General features: G+C 44.3%; 1 protein-coding gene and 1 long non-coding RNA gene across 7 annotated transcripts in view; one reads left to right on the top strand and one right to left on the bottom strand.

Moving 5' to 3' along the window:
- FBN1 (fibrillin 1) overlaps positions 1-23,926 on the bottom strand; it is a 267,073-nt gene that overhangs the window by 215,827 nt on the left and 27,320 nt on the right. For 4 of the 6 annotated variants that reach the window (XM_056572267.1, XM_056572268.1, XM_056572269.1 and 1 more), the window contains 2 exons: positions 14,363-14,445; positions 5,362-5,460 (listed from right to left, as the gene is read on the bottom strand). In XM_056572267.1, the coding sequence (XP_056428242.1) occupies positions 5,362-5,460; positions 14,363-14,445 (182 nt within the window). Of the gene's footprint in view, positions 1-5,361; positions 5,461-5,594; positions 5,646-7,798; positions 7,814-14,362; positions 14,446-23,926 lie in introns of those variants that run through there. The other 2 variants (XM_056572273.1, XM_056572272.1) reach the window with 2 other exon arrangements.
- Positions 7,921-23,926, top strand: part of LOC130368509 (uncharacterized) — a 37,464-nt gene continuing 21,458 nt past the window's right edge. Inside the window, exon 1 of the long non-coding RNA XR_008892491.1 lies at positions 7,921-8,008. This is a non-coding gene — a long non-coding RNA (uncharacterized LOC130368509). The remainder of the gene's footprint in view (positions 8,009-23,926) is intronic.

Below are 23,926 nucleotides of genomic sequence, written 5' to 3'. Positions count from 1 at the left end.
ATGCCTCAGAAGTTGATCTCCCTCCGCAACACATCATTCCACCTGACTGCCTGATCTCCACTTCTCCTGCCTCCATCAGGCAGACTCCTCCAGGGAAGACCTTTGTTTCTCCACGCCAACGCCTCGGAATCCTCAAATGGGGTCACTCCTCCCATCTCGCAGGTCATGCGGGCATCAAGAAATCTGTGCAACTCATCTCCCGCTTCTATTGGTGGCCGACTCTGGAGACGGATGTTGGGGACTTTGTGCGAGCCTGCACTATCTGTGCCCGGGATAAGACTCCTCGCCAGAAGCCCGCTGGTTTTCTTCATCCTCTGCCTGTCCCCGAACAGCCTTGGTCTCTGATTGGTATGGATTTTATTACTGATTTACCCCCTTCCCGTGGCAACACTGTTATTTGGGTGGTCGTTGATCGATTCTCCAAAATGGCACATTTCATCCCTCTTCCTGGTCTTCCTTCTGCGCCTCAGTTGGCTAAACAATTTTTTGTACACATTTTTCGTCTTCACGGGTTGCCTACGCAGATTGTCTCGGATAGAGGTGTCCAATTCGTGTCTAAATTCTGGAGGGCTCTCTGTAAACAACTCAAGATTAAATTAAATTTTTCCTCTGCATATCATCCCCAGTCCAATGGACAAGTAGAAAGAATTAACCAGATCTTGGGTGATTATTTGCGACATTTTGTTTCCTCCCGCCAGGATGACTGGGCAGATCTCCTTCCATGGGCCGAATTCTCGTATAACTTCAGGGTCTCTGAATCTTCCTCCAAATCCCCATTTTTCGTGGTGTACGGCCGTCACCCTCTTCCCCCCCTCCCTACCCCCTTGCCCTCTGGTCTGCCCGCTGTGGATGAAATTTCTCGTGACCTTTCCATTATATGGAGAGAGACCCAAAATTCTCTCTTACAGGCTTCTTCACGCATGAAGAGGTTCGCGGATAAGAAAAGAAGAGCTCCCCCCGTTTTTTCCCCTGGAGACAAGGTATGGCTCTCCGCTAAATATGTCCGCTTCCGTGTCCCTAGCTACAAGTTGGGACCACGCTATCTTGGTCCTTTCAAAATTTTGTGTCAAATTAATCCTGTCTCTTATAAACTTCTTCTTCCTCCTTCTCTTCGTATCCCTAATGCCTTTCACGTCTCTCTTCTCAAACCACTCATCCTCAACCGTTTTTCTCCCAAATCTGTTCCTCCCACTCCTGTTTCCGGCTCCTCGGACGTCTTCTCGGTCAAGGAAATTTTGGCTGCCAAAAAGGTCAGAGGGAAAAATTTTTTTTTAGTAGACTGGGAGGGTTGTGGTCCTGAAGAGAGATCCTGGGAACCTGAGGACAACATCCTTGACAAAAGTCTGCTCCTCAGGTTCTCAGGCTCCAAGAAGAGGGGGAGACCCAAGGGGGGGGGTACTGTTACGCCGAGCGCTCCGGGTCCCCGCTCCTCCCCGGAGCGCTCGCTTCACTCTCTCCGCTGCAGCGCTCCGGTCACGTCCTCTGACCCGGGGCGCTGCGATCCCGCTGCCAGCCGGGATGCGATTCGCGATGCGGGTAGCGCCCGCTCGCGATGCGCACCCCGGCTCCCCTACCTGACTCGCTCCCCGTCTGTTCTGTCCCGGCGCGCGCGGCCCCGCTCCCTAGGGCGCGCGCGCGCCGGGTCTCTGCGATTTAAAGGGCCACTGCGCCGCTGATTGGCGCAGTGGTTCCAATTAGGGTAATCACCTGTGCACTTCCCTATATTACCTCACTTCCCTTGCACTCCCTTGCCGGATCTTGTTGCCTTAGTGCCAGTGAAAGCGTTCCTTGTGTGTTCCTTGCCTGTGTTTCCAGACCTTCTGCCGTTGCCCCTGACTACGATCCTTGCTGCCTGCCCCGACCTTCTGCTACGTCCGACCTTGCTTCTGCCTACTCCCTTGTACCGCGCCTATCTTCAGCAGCCAGAGAGGTGAGCCGTTGCTAGTGGATACGACCTGGTCACTACCGCCGCAGCAAGACCATCCCGCTTTGCGGCGGGCTCTGGTGAAAACCAGTAGTGGCTTAGAACCGGTCCACTAGCACGGTCCACGCCAATCCCTCTCTGGCACAGAGGATCCACTACCTGCCAGCCGGCATCGTGACAGTGTGCAGGAGAAACTATTGCAATAGGTGTGTGACAGGCAGGGTTGTATCAGGGAGTCTCATCAACTGCAAGAGACTTATGTGCCTGGAAGGCAACTATGCCAAAAGGAGTCTATTGCTGAAAAGCCACTGGGAAATACTCCACTTGCTATGTATAGTTAGCGGAGAATAAAAAGTCCATAAGGGAGCCTCTGTAAAGGCCATCGGAATGGCTGTCATGGTGTTTATTTACTATGAATCACAGTAGATTTGGCTAGCATCCAAGGAGGGATTTAAGTTGGTGCCTCCCGGCTGGGAAGGCGGTACTAAGCTTGTTGTTGTTGAGACATTCCCGCAACATGTGTCTGACTTTCATTATATTGGGATGCCTCCTGAAACTAGTCTTACCAACTGCTGGTCTACAGGGGTACATTGTCCTGTCCCTACCCTGTGCCTACAAACAGAAAATGCCACCACCTTACACAATTGTACTAAGGAAGCCCTACAAAGCTGTAATAAATATTTTGCAGGAATTTTCTGAACAAATTGCAGCATTCTTTGACATCTGTAGTAAAATGTAGTAAATTTGTAAACATCCTAAATCTCAATAGAAAATTCTAATAATACCCATGTTTTAGTAAATACTATAGCTGTCTTTTTCTTCAGTGTTAAAGGCATTTAGGGTTTTGGGGCTTTTTCCTATTTCTTTTTGCCACAACAGTTCTTCTGTCCATGCATGATACAAGGTAATGAAACAAAGTAAAGTCAGTGAAATGGAGCTTAAATAAAGTCCCTGGAATATGCTGTAACGTTATCAGATAGGCATACCTTTTTTAGTAGGGACATTTATATCAATAAGAAGAAAAAAATTCAATCCAAGTGTTTATGATAAATATTGAGTCTACTGAAAACATGGGAAAGCGTTGTCTTAGATAGCTTTCAAATGAAGGAAACATTTGAGTTTGCAAGTTGTGTAGGAAATTATATCATCCAAGAAGTAGGGTAGGAAATCAACTGAAAAAACTGATTTCAATTGATGCAGCTCTTGCCAACTTTTAATTCCATTCCCACCAAGCTCATTCAAATACTTTAAACTGTAGTTTAGATTAGAAGACTGAACAGACGCTTAAGAAATGCCTTGCAAATACTTTTTCCAAGCTGAAAGAAAGACACGCTTCTGTAACGGAAAACAAGCTCACATGAACCCTTAATATGACATTTCCTACATTTGTTCTTATGTTGCCTGTAATATTTCCACTCAGTCTTTTTATCTAGGGGAGGGATGAACACATTTGGTATCAACGTATTTAAAGGTGTATTGTACTAAAATGTATGTGTTTCTTGGAGATTGTCCAGGACCCAGTGAGAATGGAGCCAGTCTAAAGGGGTATTCCAGCCAAACACATCTTATCCCCTATCCAAAGCATAGGGGATAAGATGTCTGACCGTCAGGGGCCCGCTGCGATCTCCGTGCAGCACCTGCATTCTATGTGGGGTTGGGTCTCCAGTTTTGGAAACCTCTTTGTGGCGTGACGTCACGTCAACAAAGAGGTTTCCGAGACTGGAGAGGCAGCCCCGCATAGAATGCAGGTGCTGCATGGAGATCATGGGGGACCCAGCGGCAGGCCCCCGGCGATCAGACATCTCATCCCCTATCCTTTGGTTAGGGGATAAGATGTATTTGGCTGGAATACCCCTTTAAAATGTGTACTTGTGAGTGTAATTTAAAAATGATTATTATACTTTCAAAGAGATGTTTGTCATTAAGACATAAACCTTGCAAGGGTTTTAATATCAAAATATGCCACAGTCCTTTTCTGCTTGGTGTGTACAACGTTGATGCTCCAATCCCCCCCCCCCCCCCACTGCCTCTGTTTGCTTCTCTTGATGACGTGCTCTCCCTGCTCTTCTGATGAAATCCCTGGGTACACTGGACCTATTCTCTAGTGGTGTGAGATCAGGTCTGTGATTGGCTACAGGGTGGTTAGAGTATAGCATCAGTAGAGCATGTCTCAAAGAGAAGTAAACATAGGCAGTGAGGAGAAGCAGAGCAGGGACATTGTACTCATTAAGCAAAGGACAGATGAATATTGTTTATTTTATCACCATATCAAGCCATTTTTATTTATTTATTTATTGATTGATTTATGTTTAAATCTCATACAACTCCTTTAAATCCTTTGCAGAATGTAAAAATATATTTAAGGAATGGAAAGGAAAAATCCTCAGGTACAGGCTATTGATCATTTCTTCAGCTCTAATGTGCTACATTTCATTTTGTCATGCATGACATCCAAATAGAATATTTATGCAGGATTGACAACATACTGGCATTGATGTAACAGTAGAATGGGTTACACACCACTCTATTCCACACTGATAACCCTTTACCCTTCCCACTGATGCTTTCCTACTCCTTTTCTTTAGCAATTCATGCTCTTCTGATCCTTCCTGACTCTTCCTTTTCACAACCACATTTCCCCTTCCCGTTGTAATAGGGACTGTAAGCTTCTTTAAAGGCCATTGTTTGTAACATTTTGTTCCGAACGCTGTGTGCGCAGCTGCGGGGGTTGGCCATGCCCCCTCATTAAATCAGGCCATGCCCCTAAATGCAAGTCTATGGGAGGGGGCTTGGCAGCCACCACGCCCACTCCCGTAGACTTGCATTGAGGGGCATGGCCTGACATCACGAGGGGGTGGGGCCCACGGTGGGGCCCACCCCTGAAGTGTGCACAAAGCTTTCAGAACTAAATGTTCCGAATTCTGGCCAATGGAGTACCCCTTTAACCATCACAACTTTGTCTGGCAGAGTTGCATTGTCTCAACTCTTACAGTAAAGAATCTTCTGTATTGATATGGAAACCTTCTTTTCTCTAGACATAAAGGATGCTCCTTCTTATAGTTAGGGCCCATGCAAGTGACAGGCAGATTGTCCATATGCAGCAACCGCTGAGCAGTTTGCCATCAATGGGAAACGCTCAGAATTCTACCATAAAAATTAATATGCTCAGTCTTTCGTTGGTGACCAGAAGTTGAATTTTTCGCCATGAAAATTCCACAGTGTGCACAAAGCAGCAGAAGCCCATTGAAAACAATGCAAGTCTACTTTAAGTGGAATTCCGCTCAGAATAAATCTAAGCGGAATTTCTGTTGTGTGGATGGCCCTTATAGTTCTGAGTATGAATAGATCTACCTATTAACCTTTAATATATTCAAACATAATTTTATAGCTAACTTTTTTTTAAAATAAAACTGTAAGCATCACAATGTTGTACTGACCTGATTTAGAGCCGCATGATGGGGCCGTTTGACCAGTTGGACATGTGCACATATTAGGCCGTGAACAGAATCCATCACCACAGGAATGGCGACAAATGGCTGAAAGAAAATCATAACATTTAATATACCAGATCTAAGATATACTTATGTTATTGTACATCTACTTTTATGAAACAGCTATTCTATTATAAATATAACAAAATGAAACCATCTGTCACAGATGGAGTGCGTACCTGGGTGGATCCCAAGATGTGTTAATAAAGTTTTTTGTTTTACGGTAAAGTAGTTTTTCTTCTTTTAAATATGCTCTCCTCCTTTACCGTGTTGATTCCCTTTATGCATTTAAAAGTCTCTATCATATCCCCTCTGTCTCTTCTTTCTTCCAAGCTATACATGTTAAGGTCCTTTAATCTTTCCTGGTAAGTTTTATCCTGCAATCCATGTACTAGTTTAGTAGCTCTTTTCTGAACTCTCTAGAGTATCTATATCCTTTTGGAGATACGGCCTCCAGTACTGCGCACAAAACTCCAAGTGAGGTCTCACCAGTGTTCTGTATAGCGGCATGAGCACTTCTCTCTTTCTACTGCGTATACCTCTCCCTATACATCCAAGCATTCTGCTAGCATTTCCTGCTGCTCTATTACATTGTCTTCCTACCTTTAAGTCTTCTGAAATAATTACTCCTAAGTGTCACTCAGCCACTGCCTAATCCACTCAACAATATGGGAGTCCAAGCTCAATGACTGTAGTTTATTGATAAGTCTTCTATGTGGGACAGTGTCAAAAGCCTTACTAAAATCTAGATATGCAATGTCTTCTGCCCCTCTGCCATCTATTATTTTAGTCACCAAATCAAAAAAATCAATAAGATTATTTTGACATGATCTCCCTGAGGTAAACCCATGTTTGTTTTCCATGATATTTTAGATGTTCCCAAATCCTATCCTTTAGTAGGGTTTCCATTAATTTCCCCAATATTGATGTCAGACTTACTGGCCTATAGTTGCTTGATTTCTCCCTACTACCTTTCTTGTGAATGGGCACAACATTTGCTAATTTCCTGTTAGCAGTGATTGCTTAAATAAATCTGTTAATGGTTTTGCTAGCTCACCCCTAAGCTCTTTTAATAATGTTGGATGTGCCCAATCAGGCCCCTGTGACTTATTTGTCTTCACTTTAGGAACATATTGGGGGACATTTACTAATCTAGTCTATTCTGGGTATGCTTATAGACCAGCGTATGTGGTAGTCTCCTGTCTATTGAGCTCCTAATTTATCAAAGGTCTCACAGCCCTTGATAAATTCTGTGCTCAGACTTCAGGGTCTACAGCTTAAACTGCATTTAGACCTGCTCCAACATGGTCTGACATTTCAGCGTATTTTGGGCAGATGCGACTTGTCGCACAAAAGTCGCACTTGATAAATTCAGCACCAATGCATTTTCCAATGCATTTCCATCTAAACTAGACTTGCATGCATCATGTTCTAAAAATCCTCTACAACAAAAGTCGCAGAAAAGTCGCACATATTTAGACTGCGACTTTCTGTGCGACAAATTTAGACAGGAAAAACCAGTCTAAATCCTTTGATAAATCTCCCCCATTGTGTTCACTTTAGACAGCAAAGAGAACCTCTTCCTCTGTAAAGACACAAGCATCAAACGATTCATTAGTCTTCCTCCCTAATGGAGGTATTTTGGTTGACGGAGAGTAGGGGGACATAACTTCACCTATTATTGAAGTAGGCCTTAGAGCAGTGTTTCTCAACCAGGGTGCCTCCGGCTGTTGCAAAACTACAACTCCCAGCATGCCCCAACAGCCGAAGGCTGTCCGAGCATGCTGGGAGTTGTAGTTTTGCAACAGCTGGAGGCACCCTGGTTGGAAAACACTGCCTTAGAGGAAAGATAGCATAGTACACATAAACAGGAATGTATTTAGGATCTTAATTCTGAGGTCAGTGTTTGTATAGAGATGTTAATAGATTGATGACTGCTCAGGGAATTTACCCTTCTTGGTTTGTTCATGCTTAGTTATTTGAGGCAGATTCCACATGGATTTCCATGTGTACTATGCCTTAAAATCCACATGGAATCCAAGCCCCAATGATTTCAATGGCAAATCTGATAAGGAAATCCTTTAAGAACTGCCATCTCAATTCTAAGGCTAGGTTCCCAAAGTATATTATCAGGCATATTTTTTTATTGTATAAAATGTGTCTGTAATATTGTGAAAAAGATTGAGTCTGTATTTTTACCATTAGTGTGTTCTATGTAAGTCTGTGGGAAAGTGGTTGTGCGCACAATATGTAAAAAAACAGACATGTCTATTATATCCGCGCAAATAAATAACATGTCATTTATTTACACAGATATGAAAAATATGTCCTTTTTAAAAAAAAAAAAAAAATTTTATACATATCGGGGGAGATTTATCAAAACCTGTCCAGAGGAGAAGTTGCTGAGTTGCCCATAGCAACCAATCAGATTGCTTCATTCACTTTTGAAAGGCCTCTGAAAATCAAAAGAAGCCATCTGATTGGTTGCTATGGGCAACTCAGCAACTTCTCCTCTAGACAGGTTTTGATAAATCTCCCACATTGTGTGCACAGACAACCACTTTCCCATGGACTTACGTAGAGCACAGTAAAGGTAAAAATACAGACTCCTTTTTTTGCGATTTTATGGACACATTTCTCACACTGAAATCTGCCTGATAATACACTGAGTGAATGTAGCTTGATCAAGGTTTCCATGTGGAATGATGCCTTTGCAATTCTGCTTCAAATCTGCTGTGACAGGAATTCGACAATTATTTTGCCAAGGATTTTGACAAGTATTTCCTCATCAATTACTCTGGAAACTTTACCTATTTACTCAGTGTGAACCTACTCTTAAAGGGGTACTCCGGTGGAAAACTTTTTTTTTTTTTTATGAACTGGTACCAGAAAGTTAAACAGATTTGTAAACTACTTCTATTTAAAAATCTTAATCCTTTCAGCACTTATTAGCAGCTGTATGCTACAGAGGAAATTCTTTTCTTTTTGAATGTATTTTTTGTCATGTCCACAGTGCTCTCTGCTGACACCTCTGTCCGTGTCAGGAACTGTCCAGAGCATAGGTTTGCTATGGGGATTTCCTCCTGCTCTGGACAGTTCCTGATACGGGCATCAGGTGTCAGCAGAGAGCACTGTGAACAAGGCAAAAAAGAAATTCAAAAAGAAAATAATTTCCTCTGTAGCATACAGCTGCTAATAAGTACTGGAAGGGTAAAGATTTTTTTTATAGAAGTAATTTACAAATCTGTTTAACTTTCTGGCACCAGTTGATTTAAAAAAATGTTTTCCACTGGAGTATCCCTTTAATGTGGCACAAATCCATTAACATGTATATTTACGGCTGCTGGAAAGGAACTGTATGGTCAGATGGCGTTTCTGACAGCAATAACAGCACATGGCTGGAGGAGGTAGAAGACCTTGTATGATTGGCCAATTCTATTTAAAATGGGCTTATCCTCATAGGACCACCACCATGTTGCAATATCCACATGTCATTGGGGCAAGTTATTAGAATCACATATCCATGAGCCAAGATGCAATTAGGACCCTAGCTCATTGATTCCCCCCACCCCCCCCCCCCCCCCCCCCACCACCACCCCAATGATATCCTCTGACACAATGACACAAGAGTATTTGTAATGGTGGACTTGCACTTTAAAATACAAGTTTGGTTTTCCAAGTACGCTAAACTGAAAGATGGCATAAAAAGAGTCAAGTCAAATCAATAAATAATACAGGAACAAAATCAAAGACTATTTTGACAACCAACATCCACAGGTTGGTTTGCTTAAGATTTAGTGAGCATTTTTGGAGGGTGTAACCTGCATGTAACATAAATATGCTGAGGCAGTACGTCTGCTTCCCGTGTAGGGTTCCATAATTTATGGAGAACAGTAACATCTGTGCAGGATATGTGCTGAAAAATGATGATGCCGTGTAATGGTGGAGATGACGAACAATGATTTGTGGTCATTACCTGAAAGGTCCAATGTTACAAAATGTATTCATTGTAGCAGGTGTAAACATTTATATTCTAATGTGTATATACTACCTCTAGCTGGAGCTAGCTGTTCTGTAATGATTATACATTTCTGTAATCATCTATTTATTTGTATACTGCAGTATTAGTAAAAGTATGCAGGCATGCATACAGGGACAGATGCAGGATAAGAGATTGAAAGTAAAAAGGGTTATCCAGGAAAAAACTTTTTTATATATATATATATATATATATATATATATATATATATATATATATACACATGAACTGGCTCCGGAAAGTTAAACAGATTTGTAAATTACTTCTATTAAAAAAAAATCTTAATCCTTTCAGTACTTATGAGCTTCTGAAGTTGAGTTGTTCTTTTCTGTCTAAGTGCTCTCTGATGACACGTGTCTCGGGAATCGCCCAGTTTAGAAGCAAATCCCTATAGCAAACCTCTTCTAAACTGGGCGATTCCCGAGACACGTGTAATCAGAAAGCACTTAGACAGAAAAGAACAACCTTATCTTCAGAAGCTCATAAGTACTGAAAGGATTAAGATTTTTTATTAGAAGTAATTTACAAATCTGTTTAACTTTCTGGAGCCAGTTGATATATTAAAAAAAAGTTTTTTCCTGGATAACCCCTTTAACTATCACGTTAAAAAAAAACTAAAGACTTTCCATAAAGCCATACTAATGCCTCTTTGTAAGCAGAGCTGAGTGGTGCTGAGAAGAAGAGAAGCGATTGGTGGGGGTCTCAACACCTTGACCCCAATCACTTAAAACATCTGACGTATCTCTATTACATTTCACAAGAGATAGTTACCCTTTAAGGGGGTGTAGCTTACCATGAAAGGTGGGTGGTAGACGGACTGTATGGTCTGGTGACAGGAGCAGGAAGGTCCATTTATTTGGAGCAGTTCCAAGGGAGCAGCTTTCCTGCCCATCCTGCCCTGGTGTAATTAACTATTTCTTAGGGTACGTTCACACGCACAGATTTTTTAGCGGGTTTTCCGCTGCTTATTTGAAAGTGGGCAGGCAGGCTCTTCTCGGCTGTCCGCAGCAGATTTTCCGCGGCGAAATTTACCATGCGGAAAAACCGCCACAGTCCCTACTGACTTCAATGGGGCTTGCGGCAAATTTTCCGCAGTGTACATTCCGCCACGGAAAATCGACTGCAGACAGCGGAGAAGAGCCCGCCCACTTTCAAATCCACGGGAAAACCCGCTAAAAAATCCGCGCGTGTGAACGTACCCTTAGGGATGCTGATAATTACCTTCATCTCTGCCCTAGAGCACCAGGACTCCTGAAAATAACCCCTACTATGGTATAGACCAGTGGTCTTCAACCTGCGAACCTCCAGATGTTGCAAAACTACAACTCCCAGCATGCCCGGACAGCCGTTGGCTGCCCGGGCATGCTGGGAGTTGTAGTTTTGCAACATCTGGGGGTCCGCAGGTTGAAGACCACTGGTATAGACCATCAGGGACACAGAAATTAACCACTTCTCTGTCATAAACCTCATGGCTGTTACTTTAAACCTATTCACTGCTATTTATGATGTGGATAGCCTACTTAAAGGAAACAGAACTAAAGTACCTGGCAGTTTCAGTAGCTACAATGGCTTAAATGGATTATCCAGGAATAGAAAAGCAGATCTGATTTCTTTCAAAAACAGTTTCACGTCTGTCCTCAGGTTGTGTGTGGTATTACACCTTGGTTCCTTTAACCTTTAAGGCCCTAAGCTGCAGTACCACACACAACCTGAGAACTTGTTTTTAGAAGAAATTAGCTCTCTTTTTCTAATCTTAGATAATCCCTTTAAAGGGGGTGTCCAGTGAAAGACAATTTAGCCTCTACAGGGGATAGGGATTAAAGTGTAGGAGTATAGTCTGGCATCTAGTGCATAAAAGTGGTATTAAATATAGACACAGCATGTTAGGTCCACAGTGTCACCCAACTTAGAGGAACAGCCTGGGAACTATGGCCTACTTAATTCAGTATTGGGTGTGTGTCATAGGGTTGAAGAGGCAGCAAACTTTTATAGCTAAAGGGGTACCCCTGTCATTCAGTGCACGGAGAGAACTCCACTCCGTACCAGATGACTGGCGATCACGGCTGTCACACCCCCTTCATTCATGTTTATGGGAGGAGGCGTGATGGCTACATACGAGCCGTCATGCCCCCTCCCATAGACAGGAATGGAGGGGGCGTAACGTCACGAACCAGGAAGCTCCGAACTTCCATTTTCCAGACACTGACACTGTTGGTCCGGAGATCATGGGGTCCCTAGCGGTGGGACTCCTGCAATTAGGCATCTTATCCAAAGGATAGGGGATAAGAGGTTTTCAGCAGAGTACCCCTTTAAGACTGAAAATATATTAACATGTTGGACCTTTAAGGCAAGCAAATTCTAGTGATATAATTCAGTGCCTTTAAATGATTCTACCTTTGTTGTTAACTAAAGATGCACTGTCATTGTTAAAAACTTTTTACATTGTGCTGATCAATGGATAACATGACTTTTTCAATATATGGTTATTAAATTTTTATTTTTTTTTAAGATTAGAGACCTTAAAATTTGCCACGACTAGGAGGCATCAATCTTCCTCCCCATCGATGACTCTCTTTTTTACAGCACTTCTGATACCGGCTGTAAAGCAAACTGATTTCCTGCATGGGAGACCGCATCTGCATTGGCTGCTGAGTAGGCGCCAGCACGACCTGCCTGTGCACGAGCGCGCACACACAATCAGTGTGGCTGCGATCTGCAAAGAAAAGCCTGCCCACAGGCTCACTCACACTCAGCCTGGATTGGGGAGGGGAGGGGGTGAACAGCGCCACTGAGCATGGGAGCCACATTAGCAGGGGAACCTGCAGAAGGGGAGGGTGCCTCCAGCTGTTGCAAAACTACATGCTTGGAAAGCCTTTGCCCGTCCCGACATGCTGATAGTTGTAGTCTTGCAACAACTCTAGGCACATGTGCAGCATGAAAAGAGAGAGGAAGGGGTTACAGAGCAGGCTGGAATGATTGAATGACTGCCAGACTGGCTCCAAGACCCAGCAGACTGAGGAAGGAAGCTGAGTCATGTAAAGTTAGGGAAAGAGATGGACATGGACCCTCCCTAAGAGAGAATGAAATATCAAGTGAGCAATCAAAATATGGTATTTTTTAGAGAAATATAGGTACTAGACTCATAAACATTATATGTACATGATCAGGATTAGGAGTAACACCTTTTTGAGGGATATGACAGGTGCGCTGTACGTTTTTCTTCATATATATATTTCATTGTAAATAATTATTTTAAAAAGAGAATGCTGGGCCATTTCAAATGTTTTTGGGTTATGTAGCAAGGATCAGAAGGAGAGGAGCCGGTTCACCTCTGAACAGCTGAAATGACAGAAAATCAAAGTCCTGCAGTGGCCTAAATAAACTCCTGACTTAAATACTCATTGAAGATAAAACAACAACATAGCATGACCATTTCATGCATTTCTGGACTTCTAGACCATTAAAAGGGTTGTCCAAAGATGGAAATGGATCACCTATCCGCAGGATAGGGGATAACTAGCTGACCGTTGAGGGGTTCAGACCCCCACCCATCACAAGGATAGAGGTCTATTGTACCCCGAGTGAATGGATTGGCAGCAGGAATGTTCAAATGCTGCTCCATTCACTCGCTATAGGAGGTCTGAAGACAACCCTGTACAGCGCTAAACTATGTTAAGAATTCCTATAGAGGGAAAATAGAGTGGTGGCCAAGCATGCAGTCACTCTATTCACTCAGGAGAAAAGGGGAACCCTGTTCTTGCCATCAGGGGAGGCCTCAGCAGTCAGATATCCCCAATCACATACTTATCCCCTATTCGGTAGATAGGTGATAGGTTTTAATTTTTTGGTAACATGAGGAGTTAGAGATATGCAACAAGTAAAGAGCCTAAAGTAATGGGTCGATTGGATTATAAAAACTGGTGCTTTTAAGTGTGGAAAAGAAAGTTTAAGGCCAACCTAATTCTTATTACTTTTTATTTTTTAATAGAGCTGAGCCTAGATATTTCTATTTTGCACCACTTAGTCCCCTAGAAATTAGTATTAGTAGTTAAAGAGTAGCTCCCACCATCCCTTTTTTCCCTCTCTGTCCCTGCCTATTTCCCATCTATCCCTAATCTCCTCCCTGCCTAATTTTTTTTTACTATATAAAAAATGCAGTTTTGTCTGCCTGGTAGTGTGCTCACTACCAGGCAGACTTCCCCAGCAGGCGTGACGGCACTGATGCCTGCTGGGGCTGACTTCCGCCCTTAGCTCATCTACACAGGGTGCCTCCAGCCGTTTCACCACTACAACTCCCAGCTTGCCCTGACATCTATTGGCTGTCAGGGCATGCTGGGAGTTGTAGTGGGGAAAAACTGGAACCATGTGTTAAAAACAATACATGGCCGCGGCGCAACCCGAACCCCGCTACCCCTCCCCTCAACCCCGCTACCCTTCCCCTGAACCCTGCTACCCGAGCACCCGCTACCTGAACACCCCCACCCTCCAGACATACCAGGACAGTGCAGTGACAGGCAGGACAGCAGCGACGGGATGCCGGGAGGCGGGGCCGGCGTGCAAGGCCAGGGAGCAGGGGAGCCAATGCGCGCTTCTTCTGTTCTCTGCGCTCACTCCCGCCTGTTGGATTGACAGGCGGGAGCGAGCACCGCAGTGAGTGAATTCCGACTCATTGCCAGGCTTCAATGAGTCGAAATTCACTAGTGACGTCACTGCCGAATGCTTTCGGCCACTAGGAGGGCGACCCCTAGTGGCCGAATTTAAAAGTGATTTTAAACTGTTTTAAAATCACTTTTTTTTAATTAAAGTATATTAGAGATATGTTGTAGTACTTAAGTACTACAACATATAATTTTTTTATTTCATGACAGTGCCCATTTAAGGAAATATAAACAATAGATGGAAACTTACGGACAATGCATTGGTTCCCTCCCGGTAATGTTTTCCACCCAGGACAACAGTATGCATTGTATCTGGATCCGCAAACATTGGGCCTTAAAAACAAAAGCAGAATATTAGACCAATATGTTTAAACTGCATTAAAGTGTCGAGTATAGAAACAGATGTTCATTTCTTTATGTCATAGGAAAAAGGACTAAGCGTTGTATTTAATCTAATATCATTACTCATGCAAGAAATAAAATCAGGTAGCTGCAGTAAAGTATCCGCTTTCTGAGGTTTATGTAACTGACACATTATTTGGTTGGTGAAAGACAAATGGAACGGACGCTCCACCTCGGAGTTTAGAAAATAAAAAACCCTGATGAGGTATTAACGGTCACCATGGCCCACATTCTGTCCAGCTCAGCAGTATTTTAATGAGTCCAGGATGCTCTCACTCAGCTACAACTTAATGAGTTGGACTCTCCCCAGGCACAACATAGTCCATTAAAAAATTAAAGACAAATGGTCATTTCATGGACCTTTAACTCCTTACATGCTGCTAAACACACCATTTATTTCCTGTTGCTAAAAAAGCAACAGGAAATCACACATTTTAAGGACAATCTTTAGAATGTCACCGACTGAATTAAAGCTAATGTGTTACTTATTAAGCAGTGCAGTGTTCTTCAAAAGCACTTCACTTTTCCTATCACAGAGGTGCCAATACTTGTTTGTGAACTAATGACAGACAGTTACATTGTGACTGTAAAATGATACTACATACAGGGGCGTAACTATAGGGGGTACAGAGGTAGCAGTCGCTCTGAGGCCCTGTGACTGAGGGGCCCCAGAAGTACATACACCAGTAGTATGAATGGCCCATGGTGCACATGGGCTCCGTTACAGATTTTGCATTAGGGCCCAGAAGCTACATGTTACGTCTCTGACTACATACATACTATAAATGTCATGATAGGATAGAATACCACATACAGTGTAGACAAGCAAGGAACCATCAAGTTCAACCTATAATCCTAATTGAACAAACAAGCAGAAGACAGTACCAGACCAATCCACCATGCTCGTGGTCGACCGGTCATTAGGTGATAACCCTAATGAGTTGACCCGAGGAAGACAAAACACAAAAACTATAGTTCAGATGACAGTTGCTTCATACCTCTCACCTCCAGAAATCTACTAACCAGGGGGAGATTTATCAAAACCTGTGGAGAGGAAAAGTGGACTAGTTGCCCATAGCAACCAATCAGATTACTTCTTAAATTTTTAACAAAGCCCCTGAAAAATAAAAGAAGCAATCTGATTGGTTGCTATGGGAAACTGGTCAACTTTTCCTCTGCAAAGATTTTGATAAATCTCACCCCATAACTTGTACTGTACTAGGGGAAATAATCCTTCCTGGTTCCAAAAGTGGCAAAATATCATAAATATCAAAATAAACCCCTGGTAGAGAGGTCCATAGTTTCACTGCTCTTACAGGGAAGAATCCCCATTTGTGATGATAGTGAAACCTTTTTTCCTCTAGATATAGAGGATGCCCTCTTATTATGTTACAGGCCTAGGTGTTAAGAGATCAAAAGAAAGATCTCTGAACTGTCCGGTCATAAACTTGTACATCAGATTGCTGCTAAATCGTCTTTTGTTTTCCAAACTAAATAACTTTAAATTTGATAATCCAGTATACAAGTATAAAATCATTACCAGTAAAGTACGAGTAACAACAAGTAAGTAACCAGCAAGTATCATAAACCTCACTACTCAGTATAGTGTACTAACACGATAATTTTGACTACCAAGCAGTGCTGGGCGGTATACCAGTTCATACCAAATACCGAAATTTTTTTCCTGCACGATATGAATTTTTCCCATACCGCAATACCGGTTGGGCCCCCCCCCCCCCCTCAAATTAATGAATTATCAGCCGCAGCGCGCTGTCCCCACATCGGGGAACTAATTATATGTGACCCGCGGGTGCTGTTCTGCTTCTCTCTCCCCCCGGTTTATCAGCACAGTGCTGCGCTGTCCCCCACATCGGCTGATAATTATTTGGGGGGGGAGAAGCAGCGCTCGCGGGTCATATATGATTAGTCCCCCAAAGTGGGGCCATTGCAGCGCTGGGCTGATAAACTGGGGGGGTTTAATACCGTTAAATACCATGGAACAGCCATAATTTACAAAAATACCGTTTTACACATTTTTGGTCATACCGCCCAGCTCTACTACCAAGCAATAAAATCTATAAACAAGATGAAGGGATTTCGAAACATTAATTGGGGTGCACTCTGGTACAGCGTTACCCTGGTATAATACCTATTTCCTTACACTTCTGGTTGCCATTCGCCTGTCTATTTTCTGACAGGCTTTTCCTCTGTTTTATTACACTCTTAAATTAAGTTACTGTCACGATTCGGCTTCCAGGTAGTGGATCCTCTGTGTCAGCGAGGGATTGGCGTGGACCGTGCTAGTGGACCGGTTCTAAGAGGCTACTGGTTTTCACCAGAGCCCGCCGCAAAGCGGGATGGTCTTGCTGCGGCAGTAGCAACCAGGTCGTATCCACTAGCAACGGCTCTACCTCGCTGACTGCTGAGAAGGCGTGGGACAGAAGGACTAGGCAGAGGCAAGGTCAGACGTAGCAGAAGGTCGGGGGCAGGCGGCAAGGTTCGTAGTCAGGATGGGTAGCAGAAGTTCAGGTACACAGGCTTTGGACACACTAAACGCTTTCACTGGCACAAGGCAACAAGATCCGGCAAGGGAGTGCATGGGAGAAGGTCAGATATAGTCAGGGACCAGGTGGAAGCCAATAAAGCTAATTGGGCCAGGCACCAATCATTGGTGCACTGGCCCTTTAAGTCTCAGAGAGCTGGCGCGCGCGCGCCCCTAGAGAGCGGAGCCGCGCGCGCCAGCACATGACAGCAGGGGACCGGGACGGGTAAGTGACCTGGGATGCGATTCGCGAGCGGGCGCGTCCCGCTGTGCGAATCGCATCCCCAACGGCCATGACAGTGCAGCGCTCCCGGTCAGCGGGACTGACCGGGGCGCTGCAGGGAGAAAGACGCCGTGAGCGCTCCGGGGAGGAGCGGGGACCCGGAGCGCTAGGCGTAACAGTACCCCCCCCCCTTAGGTCTCCCCTTCTCTTTGTCCGGTAACTGCCTCCCCTGGGATGAGGACACCGGGAAAGAATGGAGGGTTTCCTCAACGGCAGGCAGTACAGCAGGAGTGGGAATGGGGAGGGAGGGCAGAGGGCGAAGCCTGGCACGGGGCAGTGTGACACCAGGACGGGGGCCATGGGGAGGCACAGGGGCTTGCCTGACGGGACTGGGAGGGGGGGAGAGGCACTTCCTGTGGCAGGCAGAGTCCCAGTTCCTGATCTCCCCGGTGGTCCAATCAATGGTGGGGGAATGAAGCCGGAGCCAAGGCAGACCGAGGAGGACCTCAGAGGTACAGTTGGGGAGAATGAAGAACTCAATCCTCTCAAGGTGGGGTCCAATAGACATGAGGAGGGGCTCTGTGCGGTAACGCACGGTGCAGGCCAATCTGGCTCCGTTGACCGCGGAAATGTAGAGCGGCTTGACGAGACGGGTCACCGGGATGCTGAATTTATTAACAAACGACTCCAAAATAAAATTTCCAGAGGCACCGGAGTCCAAGCAGGCCACGGCTGAGAGGGAGGAGTTGGCTGAAGAAGAAATCCGCACGGGTACCGTGAGACGTGGAGGAGCAGACTTGGAACCAAGAGACGCCACACCCATGTGAGCTGGGTGCGTGCGTGCGTTTCCCAGGCGTGGAGGACGGATAGGGCAATCCACCAAGAAATGCTCGGTACTGGCACAGTAAAGACAGAGATTTTCTTCCCTACGGCGATTCCTCTCTTCCTGGGTCAGGCGAGACTTATCCACTTGCATGGCCTCCTCGGCGGGAGGCCCAGGCGTAGATTGCAACGGATACTGTGGGAGAGGTGCCCAGAGATCTAAGTCTTTTTCCTGGCGGAGCTCTTGGTGTCGCTCAGAAAAACGCATGTCAATGCGGGTAGCTAGATGGATGAGTTCTTGCAGATTGGCAGGAATCTCTCGTGCGGCCAGCACATCCTTGATGCGACTGGATAGGCCTTTTTTAAAGGTCGCGCAGAGAGCCTCGTTATTCCATGATAACTCGGAAGCAAGAGTACGAAATTGGATGGCGTACTCGCCCACTGAAGAATTACCCTGGACCAGGTTCAACAGGGCAGTCTCGGCAGAAGAAGCTCGGGCTGGCTCCTCGAAGACACTCCGGAGTTCAGCGAAGAAGGCCTGGACTGTGGCTGTGGCAGGATCATTGCGGTCCCAGAGCGGTGTGGCCCAAGACAAGGCCTTTCCTGAAAGAAGGCTTACTACGAACGCCACCTTAGACCGTTCTGAAGGAAACAAGTCCGACAACATCTCCATATGCAGGGAACACTGAGACAAAAATCCACGGCAGAGTTTAGAGTCCCCATCAAATTTGTCCGGCAGGGACAAGCGGAGGTTAGGAGCGGCCACTCGCTGCGGAGGAGGTGCAGGAGCTGGCGGAGGAGATGGTTGCTGCTGTAGCAGAGGCAGAAGTTGCTGTAACATGGCGGTCAACTGCGACAGCTGCTGTCCTTGTTGGGCAATCTGCTGCGATTGCTGAGCGACCACCGTGGGAAGATCAGCGAGACTTGGCAGCGGCACCTCAGCGGGATCCATGGCCGGATATACTGTCACGATTCGGCTTCCAGGTAGTGGATCCTCTGTGTCAGCGAGGGATTGGCGTGGACCGTGCTAGTGGACCGGTTCTAAGAGGCTACTGGTTTTCACCAGAGCCCGCCGCAAAGCGGGATGGTCTTGCTGCGGCAGTAGCAACCAGGTCGTATCCACTAGCAACGGCTCTACCTCGCTGACTGCTGAGAAGGCGTGGGACAGAAGGACTAGGCAGAGGCAAGGTCAGACGTAGCAGAAGGTCGGGGGCAGGCGGCAAGGTTCGTAGTCAGGATGGGTAGCAGAAGTTCAGGTACACAGGCTTTGGACACACTAAACGCTTTCACTGGCACAAGGCAACAAGATCCGGCAAGGGAGTGCATGGGAGGAGGTCAGATATAGTCAGGGACCAGGTGGAAGCCAATAAAGCTAATTGGGCCAGGCACCAATCATTGGTGCACTGGCCCTTTAAGTCTCAGAGAGCTGGCGCGCGCGCGCCCTAGAGAGCGGAGCCGCGCGCGCCAGCACATGACAGCAGGGGACCGGGACGGGTAAGTGACCTGGGATGCGATTCGCGAGCGGGCGCGTCCCGCTGTGCGAATCGCATCCCCAACGGCCATGACAGTGCAGCGCTCCCGGTCAGCGGGACTGACCGGGGCGCTGCAGGGAGAAAGACGCCGTGAGCGCTCCGGGGAGGAGCGGGGACCCGGAGCGCTAGGCGTAACAGTTACTATATACTTACACTGTTTCCGACTCTTTGAAATTGTTACTGCCTACCTCCAACACCAAGGCTAAAGTGTCACAATCCAAGATTAACTGTGGTAGGCAAACCAAGGCCTGATGTACTGGCATGATGTATTATTCTTTTTTTTTTTTTATTTTATTTTCTTTATTGGCAAAACAAATAGGTATTATAGGAAGGACATTGCGCAAATTGATAAAACAACAATTACAAAAAGTCTCACAAGTACACAAGAGAAGATAGCCTTCTTCTTTGGTATTGCATACATAGAGCGTTATGTTACAACACCAGCAGAGCAACTGATCAGATCTTCTTCACCATAGCTGGATCCCAGGATGCAGCATTTCAACAAGAACACCAAGTTAAAAAGAAATGTATATACTCATGGAAATTTCATGAGTCGAGAAGTTTCGGCAGGTTAGGCCTCTGTAGTTCAACCAAATTAATCAGTTTCACTAGGGCCTGTTGCCCTTGTTAAAACTTTGGAGCCTGGAAATCCCAATCGGGAAATTATTGACCAAAGAGGAATATTAGTTCATAAACAACCACCGATAATATCAGTGTTTTTCTTATTAATAATATTATTGTTAAATTCTAGATTACCACAAACATTATTATTACCATAATTATCATTAAATCCTAGACAAATTAGAATATTATTGATTTTCAGATAAAAGGGTTAAATGGTCACTGTCGTTTCATCAAACTGTACATAAATGTACAGTCCAAGCAAATGTAAGAAAGTTTGTAATATATCTTGTTGAGAAAAAAATATTTCTTTCTCCTCCTTTGAGGCTATATAACCTCAATTTGAAATAGCCCAGCATCCCCCAACTAAACTGTCAAAAACTGTTCAATTCGGCCTTTTCGTTAAAGCATGGAGCGGCAGCTCACTGAGGGATCAATTACATGCTGCCCAAACAAGTCTATGAAAAGCAAAAGCGCGAGAAGGGAGATGGGAGGGGGAGTAATTGGAGAGAGCCTGAAGAAGAGACAGCAAAGAGATTAAACAAGACCTTACTGTGAGTATCAGGGTATGACCACACCACCTCAAAATCAGTGCAGAGTCTGTTGTATAGATTTTAGTGCTGATTTTCATGTGGTTTTTTCATGTGGCTTTTCATGCAAACTTTTACAGCTACTATTGATTCTTTTGGAAATTTCAATGCAGAGCCATATTGAAATGTGGCGTTTTGTAAAATCAATGGGAGATGGTTTTATTTTAGGTGTGTTTTTGATGCAGAAACTAAATCCATAATCCGTCTCTGAGAGGGAGATTTGTTTTCAGCCAGAAAAGAGAAGTTGAACAAGGACTTTTTTTTGCTTCCACTTGACAGTGTCAGTGCTACATTAGTTCCATGACACAAACTTTACCGCTCTACACCCTGCGATAGGATATCAAAGCACAATAAACTGATGCTACAAAATACTTCTAAGTATTTATATTGATCATAAGGAGCCAACCTGTGAAGACCCATTTTCAGTAGAGCAAAGCTATGTCTTCTACTTAAGCTACCAACGTAATTGATAAAGCTGTGTTAGGTAACTTGCCATTATCCTGTACTTAAAGGGGTATTCCAGGAAAAAAAAATTTATATCAACTGGCTCCAGAAACTTAAACAAATTTGTACATTACTTCTATTTAAAAATCTTAATCCTTCCAATAATTATCAGCTGCTGAAGTTGAGTTGTTCTGGTCTGTCTGGCAACAGTGCTTTCTGCTGACATCTCTGAGAGAAGAGAGTAGAAGAGGTTTGCTATGGGGATTTGCTTCTACTCTGGACAGTTCCCGAGACAGGTGTCAGAGAGCACTTAGACAGAAAAGAACAACTCAACTTCAGCAGCTCATAAGTACTGAAAGGATTAAGATTTTTTTTAATAGAGGTAATTTGCAAATCTGTTTAACTTTCTGGAGCCAGTTGATATATATATATATATAAAAAAGTTTTTTTTTCCTTGATAACCCCTTTAAGAGACCATACCTTGAATTAGCTTGCACAAAGGAAACTTCTTCAGTAAATTTCTAGTTTATGGTTCAGGTTTACCACTGTGTCAGGCACAATTTTTTTGCACATACCACTGGCGCATATACACCCAGACACCACCACTATAGGGTGTCCCAGGGCAAGAACTATTTACATACATGCAAACCTCTCCATTGACAAAGAGTGTTTGTCCAGGGTAGAACTACGGTGCTTAAGCTATTGTGACACCATTGACTTTGTCTGGAGTACTTAAACTTTCTGCTGACCATTTCCATTGGATACCACATTTGCACTATGTTTACTGATGGTGTTTATTAATGGTGCGAGGAAAATTCCTATAACGCCCTATTTCCTATAAATTCCTATAATGCCAAATGACTCAATACACTCGTATTCACCTTTTGGCATCTGTTTGTCAGTGTTCCTTTTCTTGCTGTAGTACGTAGTGTAGTAGACTGTGTTATCCCATGCAGAGACAACCAGGAAAAATGAAGACAACACCATATAAATGTTATTCTTACAGGAGTCTGAGGGCACTGATGCCACTGTTTGCCTATACAGTGGCACTTGTCAGAGTTTTCTTGACTTATACTCCAACAGACACTGAAAAACACATTGTGAAAATGGCTGATGCCGATAAATACATGATGGATGGAGGCTTATGCTTTGCAATTTAAAGAAGTTATTTTAAAATGGAGACTGTACTGTTAACAATTGCAAAAGTATGTTTTATCTTAATAGGTAGATATGGCTGCAACCCAATAATGCAGAACAAAAAACAACCTTGGAGAGACAAGCTGCAAGGCAAAAGCCCCCCATCTTAGGTCCTACCATATGTTTTATCATGGCCTCTCCCTCAACATTGTACGTTTTTAAATTGCTCCCCACTCCCTGCTCACTATACATATTGATACTACTTACTGAGACACAATGGTAACACAATGTATATTACAAAGTTGTAGCACTTTGCTGCAAATATTTACAATTATAAAGAAGCCATTTAACAGCAGAACACCTAACAACTTCTCATATACTCCTACTCTGTTCATAATCTTCATAAGTGGTTTTTCCACCAGCACAATAACATCTGCATTTTGCAGCTCCAACCACGGTTACAACTAGGGATGCGCAAATCGAATCTGATGAATTCGGAATTGTTACAAATTCTATGAAAAATTCGATCCGTTAAGAATCCAAATATCGCTGCGATTTGATAAAACGAGTCACTTCATTAAACTCCATTTAGTTCGGTCCAGGCTCCAGGGCATCTAAAATGGCAGCTCCACATGTGAGGACATGGGGCAAGGAACCCTGGGAAGGTAGCAATTAGGGTAGGTGGGATGATCCTGAATCACATGCAGCCTATCAGCAGCCAGCCCCGTTATGTCACAGCCCAATATAATTGGCAGCCATCCCTGCAGCCAGCCTTTTTTTAGCGTTTTATTGCAGAGAGAGCGTTTTATTGCAGAGAGAGATAGAGCAGTGTGTGTGTTGCACAGAAAAACAGCTTTACAGCAGCAATTCACCACAAGCACAAATCACTGCAGAAAAGCACTGACAGAAAGGGGGAGAGAGAGTGAGAGACACTTTTGGGTGTACTACTCAGCAACTCTGTACTGCTGCACTGAGGTGCACTGCTGCATGTCATACTGAATACAGTATTACATCACTAACACAGCACACTCCCTATGCATGTTACGACAAGGCGTACTGTTTTACACCCCTATTAAAGGGGTATTCCAGGCCAAATTTTTTTTATATCAACTGGCTCTGGAAAGTTAAACAGATTTGTAAATTACTTCTATTAAAAAATCTTAATCCTTCCAATAGTTATTAGCTTCTGAAGTTGAGTTGCTGTTTTCTGTCTAACTGCTTTCTGATGACTCACGTCCCGGGAGCTGTCCAGCTCCTATGGGGATATTCTCCCATCATGTAAGGGATATTTTCCCATCATGCACAGCTCCCGGGACGTGACATCATCATTGAGCAGTTAGACAGAAAACTTCAGAAGCTAATAACTATTGGAAGGATTAAGATTTTTTAATAGAAGTAAATTACAAATCTGTTTAACTTTCCGGAGCCAGCTGATATATAAAAATAAGTTTTTGCCTGGAATACCCATTTAAGGATCTCTGTAGCCCGGAAATAGCTGTTT

This window comes from Hyla sarda, chromosome 4 (assembly GCF_029499605.1).
Source record: "Hyla sarda isolate aHylSar1 chromosome 4, aHylSar1.hap1, whole genome shotgun sequence".
NCBI lineage: Eukaryota > Metazoa > Chordata > Amphibia > Anura > Hylidae > Hyla > Hyla sarda.
Note: the sequence above shows the minus strand (reverse complement) of the source record. Positions and strands in the feature narration are given on the sequence as shown.